We start from the raw sequence: 14952 nt of genomic DNA, 5'->3' as shown, positions 1-14952 counted from the left end.
CGAAAATAAGATTATAAGCGCGTAATTTTGTACATTTTCACTCGTCTATTATAGTCGAACAGTGAAAGCCTAATCCTTTATTGAACTGAAATAAAACGCTTGCTTTGCTGCGACTATTATTGCCAAGTTCCACTTCAGTTGGCAGTGGAGTTTGATGAGTAAAACGGGGTCAGCAGTGAAATTAACAGTACCCCGGGCTTTTGAAGAGTGAAATGCTCAGACTCCATACACTTTGTCCATGTCTGTTGCACACCTCATCGCTTCCACCGATAAAAATTCAGACTCTTCAAAAACAGCAAACGCTCCGGAGGTATAAAGTACGACGCCATGGTGAAATGGTTGCATGACGACGATTTTGTCCGCTTCTGTGATTGGCTGGCAGAGCATCAACTCGCGCGTTCCGTGTGCTTTGTTTGCCAAATGCTGTTTTTTTTTAAGTTATTTGTATCCTACTATAGGCTATTTTAGGGTTCAAAAATAGTCGATATTAGCGAGACCCGACGGCTACGACCTCGATAAGCAGGGTGGCCAAAGTGTAATTCCTGAATTGAATTTTGGGGTTCAACGTCCCAAAACCACGATTTGATTATAAGGCACGCCATAGTGAGGGACTCCGGATTAATTTTGTCCCCCAGGGGCTATTTAACGTGCCCCCAAAGCACTAGACCGTGTCGACATGCAGCAGCTGCAATCCACCGCGGCTGCTGCTGCTTGCTGGCTCGGGCACAGGGTCGTCCACACTCAGGGTGAACACGGCTCAGCGTGGCATCGCTCCGCGGAGCGCCGCTGCGTTCGGCGCGGCCGCGCATCGAAGCGAAGCGGCGCAGGCGCACAGGGTCGTCCTATGGGAGGTGCTCCGCGTCGTCTGCTACAGCGCGCCGCTCTCCTCTGCTGCGAGTAGGCTGCACCAGGCGACCGAGGTGGCTTCGCGGGAAAGCGCGCTTCACTCGCTGGAGCATTTGCCGGCTGGTTTTGTCTACAGCTTGCCAACAGCCGGCTTAGGCAATATGCATGAGCAGAAACAAGCTTCTCAGCGCGTAAACGACTTCGTATGTTTTCTTTGTTCTTTAGCTACCAAAAGCTGTGGAAGTTGCAGGCCAGCCGACTGCGGCCATGATATATTCGAAAACCGATGTGTCGGGGAACAGGACGGATACATGTATGGTACGCAGGATGACAAACATGTGGGCGTATCTCTGTGTCCACTTGCACATGAGAAAACGTTGGCAGATTGGTACGACTCCTCCCCGTCAGTAAAGCCTTAATTAAGCTATGAGCATGCCACCTGGTCCAAATGTCAGTTATAGGACGGAGCGACAGGAAGGAACTGGTGACAGAAGTCTTACACGGTGGGGGAACACTCAATGGTGACCATATGGCCAACGTGTGTAGCAACTACTTCGTGCAGCAAGATTTTGACACTGGACACATGCATTCTACACAGCTCTTGATCCTCATAATGTAAATACATTCTTTTTAGAAGCAACAGTAGAACATGAAGTTTGCACTGTTTTCTTGAGCACACACACAAACGCACACACGCGCACACACACACACACGCACGCACGCACGCGCACGCACACACACACACACACACACACACACACACACACACACACACACACACACACACACACACACACACACACACACACACACACACACACACACACACACACAAGATATATTTCAACGGGTGTTTTTCCATCCAAAATGCAAGTGGCTCGTGTAGTGGCTTTATATAAGAAAGGAGACAAAAAAGACGTCTCGAATTATAGACCAGTGTTGACACTGCCTGTATTTTCTAAAGGTTTCGAGAGAATAATCTATAATCGACTATATATCCTTTCTGTAACAAGCACGTGATAACGAAATGCCAGTACGGATTTATAAAAAAATTGATAAACAGAACTAGCTCTTCTGGTCCAGAAAGAATATATAGTGGAGAAATTTGAACAAAAACAATTTGTTCTTGGTGTTTTTGTTGATTTTACGCAAGCCTTTGATTACATAAATCATAAAATTTTATTTGACAGATAAAGTTACTGGCATACGTGGGCTTCCCCTGATGCTATGAAAAGTTATCTTTCGGAAAGACGTCAGTTTGTGTTGAATGAAATCCAACAGAAAGCAAATAACCTCAGGAGTACCGCAGGGTAGCATTCTCGGGCCTTTGATCTTTAATTTATATATAAATGACATAGTCCATGTATCTTGAGAAGGTAAACTTATAATTTATGCTGACAACACTAGCATATTTGTTTCAGCTTCATCGGATGCCGATCTTTTTCATAAAGGTAATGTCATTTTAGAGGAATTAAGCACGTGGGCAGCTAATAACCAATTAAAGATAAATACAAAAAAACAACTAAGGCTGGGATGTTTCATTCTATAGTAGGCAGGTTTCACTAGTAGGTAACCTAGTTTTTTGCTGCTCAGAGATAGTACTAGTTAGCTCTATTAAAGTATGTGATGTGCATTTTTCAGAATCGCTGCAGTGGGATGAGCATATCAATGCGATATTACAAAAGTTAGGTGCGATAACGGGAGTTCTGAACCGAAATCGCTACTTAATTTCGAAGTCAATAAAATTGTTGATCTATAATGCCCTCTTCGCTTCGTATCTAAACTATTGTCATTTGGTCGGGGGGACTACTACACAGTCGAATTTCTCACGGCTTTTAGTAATGCAAAAACCAGTTTTGAGAATAATTGCTAATGTTGCCACTCCGGCATTCTACCGTGGAGCTCTTTAAAAAACTTGAAATTAGAGCACAAGACACATATGAGTACAAATTGTTGTGTGAATATCGCCTTAACTGTGACTGTCATAATTCTTTCTTCATGGGTTTAGTAAATTTCCATCCGAAGGAAGTATCATATAACACGAGAACAACGGATATATGGAATGTTCCATATTGTCACACTGGCTATGGTCGGCAAATGCTTCAAAACAAGCTTCCACATCTATTAAATGAGTTCCATTTTAAAAAAAATCGATATTCGCGAAGTAAAATTATCTGACTTGTACACATTCGTTCTAGCCTAACATTGACCTCTAGAGCTGTTTATGATTTGTATTTAATTGTATTGTTTTAATGCAGCTATTACAATGCGTACGTTGTTATGAAATGTTGTGCTGGCATTCGACACTGAGGTAAAGTGATGTAAACGCATGATGCCCTACGTAGGACAGTAACTAATGATGTGTTTAATTTTATGGTTTTGTCAAAGTGTATGACAATGTTGTGCTTAATATGATGGTTTTGTGAAAGTGTACGACCATGTGAACGAAATGTGTGTGCCTCTGCTGTTGTCCTTGCTATTATGGGGGCGAAGGACTCCCTCAAGCTATCCTTAAATGGCTCTTCCCTTCACCTCCCATCACATCTATATGTGATAAACCAATAAAGAATCAATCAATCAATCAATCAATCAATCAATCAATCAACTTGAAGAAAGCCTATTGCATATTGTTTCCAGTAGAGTGGAGCAGCCGCCAGTATTATTTTCGTTACTGAAGTTTAATCAAGTAATTGTAATTAAATATCTGAGAGACGTACGAGACGTAAGAGACTCGAGACGTACTGTCGTAATTATCAAAGTGTCAACGAGGCATATGTAGGCACAGCCAAGGGACATCTAACTGCGCTATTTTCAGCGACATACTAATTGCGTACTAATTTTTTTCCGTGTGATAAATAAACCACGCGAAATATGAAAAATACCATGTGACTGCCCTCCCACCCGCATCATAAGGCAGCACCTTCGAACAGGCTCTCTCCGAGTTAGCCAGAACGAAATAAAGGAAATAAAGAAAAACGTTGTGATTGAGTTAGTGTCTTATCTGTCGCGCCTCGGCCGAAGTAACATGTCGCGTTTGGTGTTAGTTGGAAACAAGCTGGGATAGCTGTTGTCTTAGCGTAGGTAAAGTGCATGGATGGTTACTTTTTTTTTTTGCCACAGAACCTATCATCACAAAAGTGAATTGACAGCGTCAGTGCAAATGTTTAAAGGTGTGTTTTGTTTCGTCCCAGTCCCAGTGCCAATAATCTTTGCGATATTGGCAAAGGTTGTCCTTGCCTTGGGAACTGCAAATGGCAACAAAGGAAGGCCGCAAATATATATCAGTCATGGAAATGTGGCAGTAGACCGAACGCATCGACAATCATCAGAAATTATGAAAACCTGAGACAAATGGGTAGCTTCCAGATACAGTGGCGGATGACTCCATCTTTGAGTTCTAGCCTACGCACGAATGTTCTAGCATTTATGGTCTCAAACTCTCATGCTAGCATGCGGGATGTGGCCGGCCAGGTACCAATTTTTAAGTAATCAGTTTGGAGGATTCTAAATGACTTGGGTCTTTCACCCGTACTACCTTAACCTGCACCAATGCTTGGATGACGGGGACCTGCAGTATGTCTAGATATCCTGAATTGGGCACTCACAAAAGCCGATGAGCCACCGAACTTCTTCAGCAACATCATGTGAACAGATGAAGTCAGTTTTTGCAGAAACACCCAGGTAAACTCGAATAATGCACACTATTCGAGTGACTCCAACCCATACTGGGTAAAGTGCACATAGCACCAGTACGTGTGGTCGTTCAGTGTGTGGTGCGGAATTTGCGCTGGTGCTATAATTGGTCTCATCTTTTTCGATCACACACTGACTGGACAACGTTACATGGACGAAATCCTTGAAGGAGTTGCTGATGAGTTTTTCAGTGAAGTCCCGCTGTCACGTCTTCTCTGGTATCAGCAAGATGGAGCTCCAGCACACAGCCGCAGCCGAGCATGAAACTGGCTGGATGCAACTTTTCATGCATGATAGATTGGAAGGCACGGGACTGTAAATTGTCCAGCTAGGTCACCTGACCTCCCTCCGCTTGATTTCTTTCTTTGGGGTTATGTGAAAGATTGTTTTTACATGATTGAGACGACGATGTCAAATGAGGTCAAGGCAAGGATGATCGATGTCTGCTGTCGAATTCCAGCGTCACTCATCAAAAATGCCACTGAAGGTTGGATAAAGCGGACTCAGTACTCAGTACTACCTAGCTGCAAAAGGACACCTATTCGAACACACGCCCTCTAGGCAGCAGCTGGTGTTCAGTGGCGCTTACGAATTCACAGATAAAGGCCACTGAAATCATGTTTTCTTTTTCTGTTGTTTTTTGTACAGACGTCCCGATTCCCAATTCGGATCATTTAGAAGTGGTACATTTACTTTCTTGAACACATCAGTTTTGCCTTTTTTCTAAACGTGGGATCTCTAGCTGGTCTGTTTATTTCGCTTTTATTTTTTGCCACGAACCTGTTTTTGCAGCGCATATACACTTTCATGAAAAATAAAACCATCACTTTAATTTGGCTCTGATCCGTAGCAAGTTCCTGGCGTGAAATATAGCTCCACGCACACTCTTTCGATGTGATGCGAGCAGAACCGGGATTTGGAACATTCCAGGCCTATTGCATTGCTCTTCGCGCTTCGTGTGTGGTCAGAGCAGCGCTTCGGCCCAGTTATCAAGGGGCTTTTCTTATCAATGTGATCAGTTGGCCTTGAGAGACGGATAATAAGTGTGACATAGAAACGAGAGGAAGGAATAGCTGCGAAGCAGTGGCATAGTAACGGGAGGGGGGGGGGAGGGGTTAGAGGCTGGGTGGCCGTAGGTGCGAGGTGCCGGTTGGGGGGGGGGGGGGGGGGGGTCATATATGTCTGAAGACTCACCACTTTCCGCCAGCTTGACTGGACATAAATGGTAAGGGATGCTCCCGTAACCAGCAGCCCGAGCTCATGTACCCGATGTACCAGATATGTGTACTGCCGCAGAATTGTCGGCTGCAGCTTTATTAACATCTCGCATAATAATTGAGCGAATGTGTGGGCTAAAAAATTTAATTCGCTAAGGTAAAGAATGCTTCGGTACGCAGCAGCCCGGGCTCATGTACCCAATGTATCAGATCTGTAGTGCCACAGAATTGTCGGCTGCAGCTTTAATAAAAATATCGCATAATAATTGAGCGAATGTGTGGGCTAAAAAATTTAATTCGCTAAGGTAAAGAATGCCTCGGTAACCAGCAGCCCGAGCTCATGTACCCGATTTACCAGATGTGTACCAGATGTGTACTATTCTCTGCTATACTAGCAGTTTAAGCGAGTCTTGCGAGTCAGCAAAACTAGTGCAGCACTACACGATCGGGAAATTATTGAAACGTGAAAGCGCGGGCAGCGCAGAGTCAAGCGAGAATGAAACCTTTCGACCGCCCACGTCGTTGTCAACGGAAATTTCAATGAGTTGTTTGTTTCTAAACATCAAATGAAACTGGACAAGTAGAATTTTATTTCATCTTATAGTAATGAGTATAGTTGAGTACTAGTGACAGAATTTAACTTGGGAGTGCTTTCGTCATTGGGCAAGCGCTTCAATGTCCCAGGGGAGTCTGTAATCATGTCCTGCATATACCTAGTTCACGATAATATTGATGCCTCAGAGATTCTTGAGCATTAATCTATCACTTTAGCTGGACTTCGTATTTTTTTGAAGTTGTAGTTTGAAGTTTATTTAAGTTTATTCTTTAAGTTTATTTCTTTAAATGTGTAAAAAAGTCACCACGCATCATGTACATTGCTCCCCAAAATTGAGTTGGTCATTTCTGAACCCCCTCTACAACACAACGAAACACACTTCGTCCCAAAGTGAATATTAAAAAATTTGCATAATTTATTTAATTAATTTTTTTTTCTGCTCCTTCTGCGACAATTTTTATCACGCCATCTCCGGGGGCCCCGCATAACCCATCTCGCGCGATGGATGTCAACGGTAACGACAGCATTAAGGCAACATGCGTATTGACACAACGTATTGCCACTGCCGAAACACGTCATGAGGCGCATATTGCAGTGGGGTGTTTCTCTTGCACTTCTCTCTGGACATGCTGCGCCACATAGCGGCACCACCGCAACGTCTGTTGCGTGACCTCCGAGATGCACGCATGCAGGTGCGTTCGAACTACCTTCTAGCCTCTATAGTTCGAACGGTGAGAAACACGTCATCTGTGAGGTGTGTACCGCAGCCGAGATCCTCTCTTGTGCTTCCCTCTGGACACGCTGTGGCATGTAGTGGCGCTGTTGAGGAGTGTTAGATACGGGACCTTTTTCTGAGACCCCTTCGAGTTCCCCAGACCACATCGAATCGCACCACTGCTAAGTAAGGAATGGAGGAGCACGGATGCCACATTCCTGAGGCACGACACGTGCAAACAAGTTGGCGGGCCCCACAGCCGGTGGAGCTATTCACTGCTTGACTCTTCCAGAAAGCGAGGGGATAGCCCGGCACTGTTCCAGGTAACGTGAGTCCCGAAGCCAGACGGCTGTGATGTACCGGGAAGGCCTGGCAGCGTCGCCCCGGCCGCCTTTGAAGAGGGCATTTGCAAGCCAGCGAGGCCATACCGCCGGGAGTAGGGGGCCCTCGGACAATTTGGGCCCAAGCGTCGCCCCCGTCTGCCTTTGAAGAGCGCATTGCAAGTCAGCAAGGCAAGACCGCAGGGAGCCGCCGGGTGTGACACCACCGCACGGGCGCCTACCATTGGCCGAAAATGGCGTCATCTGAGCGGACTCTCCCATTGGCCGAACATGACGCGTCTTCCAGACATCGAAGGGCTTAAAAGAGAGACCGGGAGCAGCAAGAAAATTCCTAGAGCATTCCCGGATTCACCTCTCTCGAACTTCTTGCGACGGGCCGCAGCGTCTGAGTTGCTGCCGGCCCGTAATGACTGTACGACTGTTACTTGACTCTCACCTCACTGTAAATAATGTAAAATAAACCTCCCAAGTTTTTTCATCCCGAAGTCCGTCCTCAACTCCTACAGGAGCCCGAGAGTGACCTCGGAGATGCATGGCGCGCCGATACGTGTGAAAGCTAATTGTTCCCTCACTGGCCGCATGCTCAGAGGTACATACCTAATCATCCAAGTTTGCGTGAAAGAGGTTCATGCGAGACGGGCACATACTTAATGCAATCATGGTGCAGCTCATTAAAGCGTATTGGGCTGCTGTGCTTGAGAAACTCCTGTAATGTGGGATCAATTCTTCCTATCATGGGAGAAGGTTTCAAGGTTTTCTTTTTTATTGAAAGGCTCAGGGAAGACAGTTATATACCCAAACGGTTACAGAACAAAAACTGCATGAAGTAGCCCATGAATGCTAATTGCATTGAAATGCAGAACACATCTTTTACCAGATGCACTCAATTGACTGCAGTCACCATGCATTGCAGGTGAAATGTGTGGGTCCCAAGCTGGTGCCATTCCTGAAGACAGTTGCCCTTTACTTCGTGGTGGCCATTTCGTGGCAGCCATCCTGGCTGGGCTGCCTGCTCAAGTGCCTTCCAGTCGCCTTCCTCATGGTGTTCGTTGTTCTGCATGGCATCTCACTGGGCGATGCACGCCACTGCTACTCACGCCGTGTGCTCTTTGGCCTTGGCCTCTCGTGCCTTGGCGACGCGCTGCTTGTCTGGCCGTGGGGGTTCCTCCCAGGAATGGGTGCCTTTGGAGCAGCACATCTGTTCTATATTGCGGCCTTTGGCACGCATCCGCTCAACCCGTGGGCCGGTGCTGTCTGCCTTGCCTGCGTTGCTGCTGCTGGCACTTTGTTGCTACCAAACCTTAATGGTAAGTACATCTGGCATGGGTTCACCGCATTCAAGCTCCTGGTGCCAACATCGCTGTCAGCCTAACTCCACTGCAGGACAAACAAAGGGCGAGCTAGTAATCTATGTTGTAAACATTAGCATGTGATGGACCATGGACAAAGAAATAAACTTGCGCGTTCATTGCGCATGCATATTATTTGATAGCCAATGGGTTAAAGCACTGTACAGTCAGCCTTTCCCATGAGTGTGAAGAGCAGTGTTCGCATGAGTCTGCATGTGAAACCTCAATGCACTCTTCCATAAGGGCATCAAGGCACCCTATCTCTGCGTGAGGCATATCCCTAGCAAAAATACCAATGGAATTTTCTATTTGTCCAACACAGCAGCGCCATGAGTTCTATCTTATTGGAGCTTGGTTTTATTTGAATGCTATTCGTACCAATCTGGCCCAATGGGGGACATCTACTTTTTGTTTATAGGACTAATATAATTTGTATTAGTACCAGTAGGTGGCAGCTTTTGTCACCTATATGACCAATTAATTTGTATTGACACCAATAGGGTCTTTTAGGTGACAGCTGCTATCGCTTATAGACCTTTCCAGTGGAGGGATAGAGCACCTCGTCTGTAAAATGTTGTGCAGGAGTATGAAGCACATTTGCTGTCACCTCTGCAGTGCCTTTTGATTCAGGGAGGAACACAGATTACAATATTCCCAGATTGCCAAAATGCACTGTGGCGACACCCAAAGATCTCATTTGAAAGATCTGAGGGCCAATTGACAATTATTCATGCCAGTAGGGTCCCATAGGTGACAGCTAGTTTTTGCCAGTGAGAATGCTGCACCAATCGTGCCAGTCTGCACCGACCGAAATTCATTACTTGTCCCAAAAAGTATTTTCTACGTAAATTACGCCACTGTTGCACCATGACATACATTCGGTGGTATGTAAGTTTGGAAGTTACCACGCAATACAATATAAGGTGCACTGCTTCTACATTCATTGTCCGCATCTGTTCATGGCATTACAGCCAGCGAGATGCAAACAACGCAAATAATGCAAAACAACACCATTCACCTGAGCAAATTATGCACGTCAATACCAAAACTGTCATGCAGATACCCTGGCTATATTGTTGAGGAGGAAATTAATTTTTATGCACCTCAGTTTAAACATTATACAAAAATTTTCTTCTAAATCATTACATTTGCTATAAGTAAATATGTTTCTTGAATTGTTATCCTGGTCGGAAAAAATAGCTGCGTTTCGTGATTTGAGTGTATGTATTACTGTGTATTGCATTTAAAGTTTGTCGGATCCATAATTTCATGTGAATGGTCTATGCGTACAACGTGCAAGAAAGTCCGTTACAAAATGTGCGAACAATGTGCATAAGTAGACCTGTATAAAATGGAAGTGTGTGTACCTTTATGTCCAATCTCAACAGAACCAAGGGCCTTGGTCAGAATAAACACGACCTCTAGGTCTTGCTAAAAAACAAGAATATCTTTTGAAAGATTTTATCAGACTAAAGTGATTTATTATTTCTCTTTAGCGTTCCTTTAATGCTTAACAATTGCGCGGTTTCACACACAGCAGCCGGCAGCATGTGTCATTTAATTTAGTGTACTAAGCTTGCCGCTGCTGATATGTGCAGTGGTGGATCACTCGTGTTGTTCCTAGTTTTTATGAGCAAATGATTATGTAAACTTAAGAAAACACTGAACTAAATGTTATTTCTTGGTGTGCGCTTTCATGGAAATCTTGCACTTGCTCCAAACACCGGAGTACATGCTCCAAAAGTAAATTTTGCCTGCTTCATCGGCTGCTCGAAAACACTGAACGGCATTCCCCACCAACGCTATTGAGCTACCGGACCAATAGCTAGTTTGTTGCCCACAGAACAATAGTTGGCATCAGTGTTAACAAAAGGGTCCAGTAAGTGTGATTTGTTGGTTGCCTGTTTATTTCCTGTTGGACCAATAGGGACTGGAAATGCACATTAAAACATAATTTCCCCAATTACCTTATTGTGCCACTCAAGCTAAATAAGCATACCATACAATATGGTATGATGGGAGCAGTGCATCAGATTCCAAAGTATAGTTGCTATGCCCCGTCTCCGTTACTGTCCTCACGGCGGGCAATAATAAAAAAAAAATGGAGGGCGCTTAAGCTTCGCTTCAAGAGTGGAACGTGATAGCGTTATCGCACCCCGTTCGCACCACCCACTCATTCGCTCGGCATGCTCTTGACGAGATGAAGGGGAGAAGCGGGCGAGTGACGCGCCACCTGTCGGGGCAGCGCCGTACATTGCGACGAGGGGGTCTTTCTTGTTTGCCGCAAGATGGCTCTGCGTGTGTGCCAAGAGCATAAGAAATGTAGCGGAAACGTACTTCGCTACTCGTTTAACTGTGACTTCTGTAATTTACATGCTCATAATTACCGATGTACACTGCAGTATACCTTTCTACGGCATGTTTCTAAGGCAACACCGCATTCACTAGAGGCGCTTTTGTCCCGATTTGCACCATGCTGAGTTTTAGCGTCTCCGTCTCACACTCCGGAGACTCTGGTTCGATTGCCACCCAAGCCATCTTGCAAGTTGTTTTTATTTATGAATTGCCTCCCGAGATTTTTCGCTCACGGCCAACGCCGCCGACGCCGACGACACCGGCTTTTCTGCGACAAGAGCTCCTTAATGCTGTCGCATTAAAACAAGCTGCCCTGGTCAGAATGAAAGACTTACATTAGTGCCTGCAGGCAGTTTTTTAGTAGCCAGTGTATTAGACTATGGTACACCATCATCTTCATCACGCAGCCTATTTCAAATGCTTCAGGATCTCCTGTGATCTCAATTTACCTTTTTCATGTGTCAGCCAGCTACATCCTGCCCCTGCAACTTTTCTCATCACAATGTCCAATCATTTTCTGTTCTCCACTGCATTTTCCTTGGTATCCATTCGATAGCAACATTTCCCATAGAAAAACCAATAGCATATCAGATTATTGACACCAATATGTGTATTGGTCCTACAGGTGTTGTGGTTCTAGAGGCAGTTCAGTTGTGCAAGTGTATTGGTCCATATTTGTTTAAACGGTCTATTGGTCCTATATGCACATTGGTCCAGTAAGATCAGTCAGCCAACCATAGGGGCAACTGTGCATCCTGTATGCTCAATTTCATACACTGCACACAAGGTGTGGCATTCCATTTGTATTACTATAATAGACCACTGATTATTTGTCCTGTACATTTACATGACCTGTGCAACTTCACTTCTTTATCTTAATCACAGCTAGAATATCAGCTATCCCTGTGTGCTCTAAAATCCACACACCCATTTTCCTTTATCATAACATTGCAGCTATAATTTTCTGTGTTATCACTCATTGCATGGTTTTTTAGCTTCATCTTCAGTTTCATTGTTCTCCAATTCCATTTCCATAGTTTTGTAATTAGCACTGGTAGAATGCACTTACTGTAGAATCTTCAAGGTTGTTGGCTCTCTGCCATTCATGACTAATTGAGAGTGCCAGCTGTATGCACTTTAACCCATTTTTATTCGTCTGTAAACTTATTCTCACAAGAAAGATCCCGTTTGACTGCATGGCCTAGGTAAATGTACTCCTGCAGACTGGTTGTACTGGAGGACAAATTAAATTCTAAAAAATGCAATTTTGATCATTATAGCGAATGCTGATCATATTTTAATCATCTTTATGTTGCAGCTAGAAGACGGCACGAGTAGAAGTTTTCCAAATATGTGAAACTTGCACTTTGGCAATTTTGTGTGCTTGTACATTTACATGTGCATTATATCAGTATCTCTTGTGACAAGGGCTATGATCACACTGCGGTGTGCAGAAGGCCACACAAGATAAGGAAGTATTGAGTCAGGGTGACAAACAGGTCTATCTATCTAAGCCCAGGTGATGGCCACGAGTGCCCCATGTGGCCATGAGGGGCGGACGAGAGAAGATTGTTGCTTTACCTACTGGCATTTCTCTACACCTATAGGTGCCATATTGCAAACACATGAGCGAACATGTGCAAGCGTAGTTTTGCGATACAGCAGAGCACACAAACATGCCCGTCTCTCAACCCTCTTGTGACACAAACTTGTTTTGCTCAGTGGAAAACTGTATGTGACTTTCCTGGTATAGCCACCATAGTGATAAGCCTTTTGTCATAACAATGTTGGCCTTTTGTTAGATGGTGCAAAAGAAACAATTAAATGGCTATCGTTGAATTTTAGACAATGTTAACCTCTTAAACCATTTAATTGCTCTTTGATATAGTAGTGGTTAAGTGCTACAATAGGTATGTGACTTTGCAAACATCTGTTCCGTGAAATATCTTGAACAGTAAAGTTAAGCAACATATGCATAGCTTTAGGCAATCTTATGTAAGGTATTTAGGTGTCACATTATTATATTCTAGTGTGATGCTGCAGTAAAATTTCAAAGAGCAAGATACTAGTTGCACAGGTTGATTTGACACTGCACCAGTGCCCTATCTGTGTTTAACCATGTAATAGCAAGAGTATGTATGGTTACATGCTGGCATTCTCAAGATGGTGGTACTATTCAGCTGTGGAAACCAAAACATATCTGTGAATGATATCACATAACCTTGAGAGAAATATTGTAGGTTAAGCTGCTGCTGATGAACTCAAGATTGTGGGTATGACTCCCATTTCCAGAGTCTGCATTTTGATAGACTCGTTCTTGTTCACAGTGCCTTGCGTGGACGTGGTCAAAATAATCTGCAGCCTTCCACTATAATACTGCCACGACCTTGACACAACTGACAGCCACTCGGTGCAATTTGGTGCAACATGCTAGGCATGTTGGGTTGCCCCCTAAAGAAGACAATGACGAAGGGGCCAGGACAGCTTAATAAAAGATCTATAGTGTCGACCGAAGTCTTTTGTGGTTTTGTCTGTGACAAACTGGTGGAGGTGCCGGGTACCCGTCTATGTACTCTGACCCCCAGGAACTGGAAGCGGATAACCTACACAAAAGCCGATGGCTTCAAAGACTGCCTCCGGAATACAGCCTGCAAGGTCTGCCGAGGATGTCGACCACATCCGCAAGCCAGACACAGGAGACACGGTGCGGGACAGCCGCCTGCGTCGCTGGTTCGCCACACGCCACACTGGCCGCGACCATTCCATGGTGAGCCTTTTGAGGATGTGGAAGACTGGCCCGATGACTTCGGTCATGTGGCCGACGTCAATTATTGGGATGAACAGAAAAAATTATGGAATGTGTACTTTGCCCTAGAGGACTCTGCCTGAACATGGTTCGCTAACCACGAGCCATCCATCTGCACCTGGCAAGAATTTTAACGGCAGATACGCCATACATATAGCGGTCCCGCAAGAAAAGAGTGAGCAGAGCAAGCCCTTCAGAGTAGGGTTAAAAAGCCAAATGAAAGCGTAGCCATGTTCGTAGAGGACATGTCGCGGCTTTTCAAGTGTGCTGACCCTGGCATGACAGAAGCGAAGAAGGTCCGCCTGCTGATGCATGCAGTTAAAGAGCAGCTGTTTGCTGGACTGATGCGAAGGCCTCCAGCTACAGTAGCTGAGTTCCTCAGTGAGGTGACAACAACGGAGCGAGCTCTTCAGCAACACTCCTCGGCCTACGATCGCCAAATCAGCCTGGGATCAGCATCTCTCTCGTTGTCCTTTGATGCTGTTGTGCTTTGAGAGCTTGTGCATAGTGCATGAGGAGCTCGATTGACTACAGGGAGTACACTTTAAGCCGACCGTAACATCTCTCACAGATATTGTCTGCGAAGAACTCCGCCGGGTGGCACAGCGATTCGTGCAAACCAGACCTGAAGCCGCCCCCATACTGACTTATGCACAATGCGCAAGCAGTGAGGCTACCTGCGCAGACCGTGAACCACCGTAATCCACCTTCTTCTGAAGGACCGCTGTGCCACTTCCAGGGTCAAGCTTCACATACAAATATGTACGAGTCCACGAGCCCCCGAATCAATACGCAAAAGTTAAACGTGTGGCGCACACCTGACTATCAGCCACTCTGCTTCCACTGTGGCGAAGCGGGCCACTTGTACCGTGCCTGCTACTACCGAAGAATAGGACTCTAGGGCTATCACCCCGGCGCTCGTAGTCCACGTGAGGGACTCTAGAGTGCCAGAGAGAAATCCAGTAATATCTGGCCAGTCAACATTCATTGCCGTATGCGCAGTTGCCACCGTTTGAACAGTCCCTGCCAACGACCCGATCTCCGTCTCCGCAGAGGCACCAGTCACGATCACCA

General features: G+C 45.3%; 1 protein-coding gene across 1 annotated transcript in view; it reads left to right on the top strand.

Annotated features, from left to right (window-relative positions):
* The window catches only part of LOC135902120 (lysoplasmalogenase TMEM86A), a 76497-nt gene that overhangs the window by 50428 nt on the left and 11117 nt on the right, over positions 1 to 14952 (top strand). The window contains exon 2 of the mRNA XM_065432048.1: positions 8282 to 8675. Coding sequence (XP_065288120.1) covers positions 8282 to 8675 — 394 coding nt within the window. The remainder of the gene's footprint in view (positions 1 to 8281; positions 8676 to 14952) is intronic.

Source organism: Dermacentor albipictus, chromosome 3, assembly GCF_038994185.2.
Source record: "Dermacentor albipictus isolate Rhodes 1998 colony chromosome 3, USDA_Dalb.pri_finalv2, whole genome shotgun sequence".
NCBI classification, from domain to species: Eukaryota; Metazoa; Arthropoda; class Arachnida; order Ixodida; family Ixodidae; genus Dermacentor; species Dermacentor albipictus.
The sequence above is the reverse complement of the archived record's forward strand: the minus strand, read 5'-3'. Positions and strand labels throughout refer to the sequence as shown.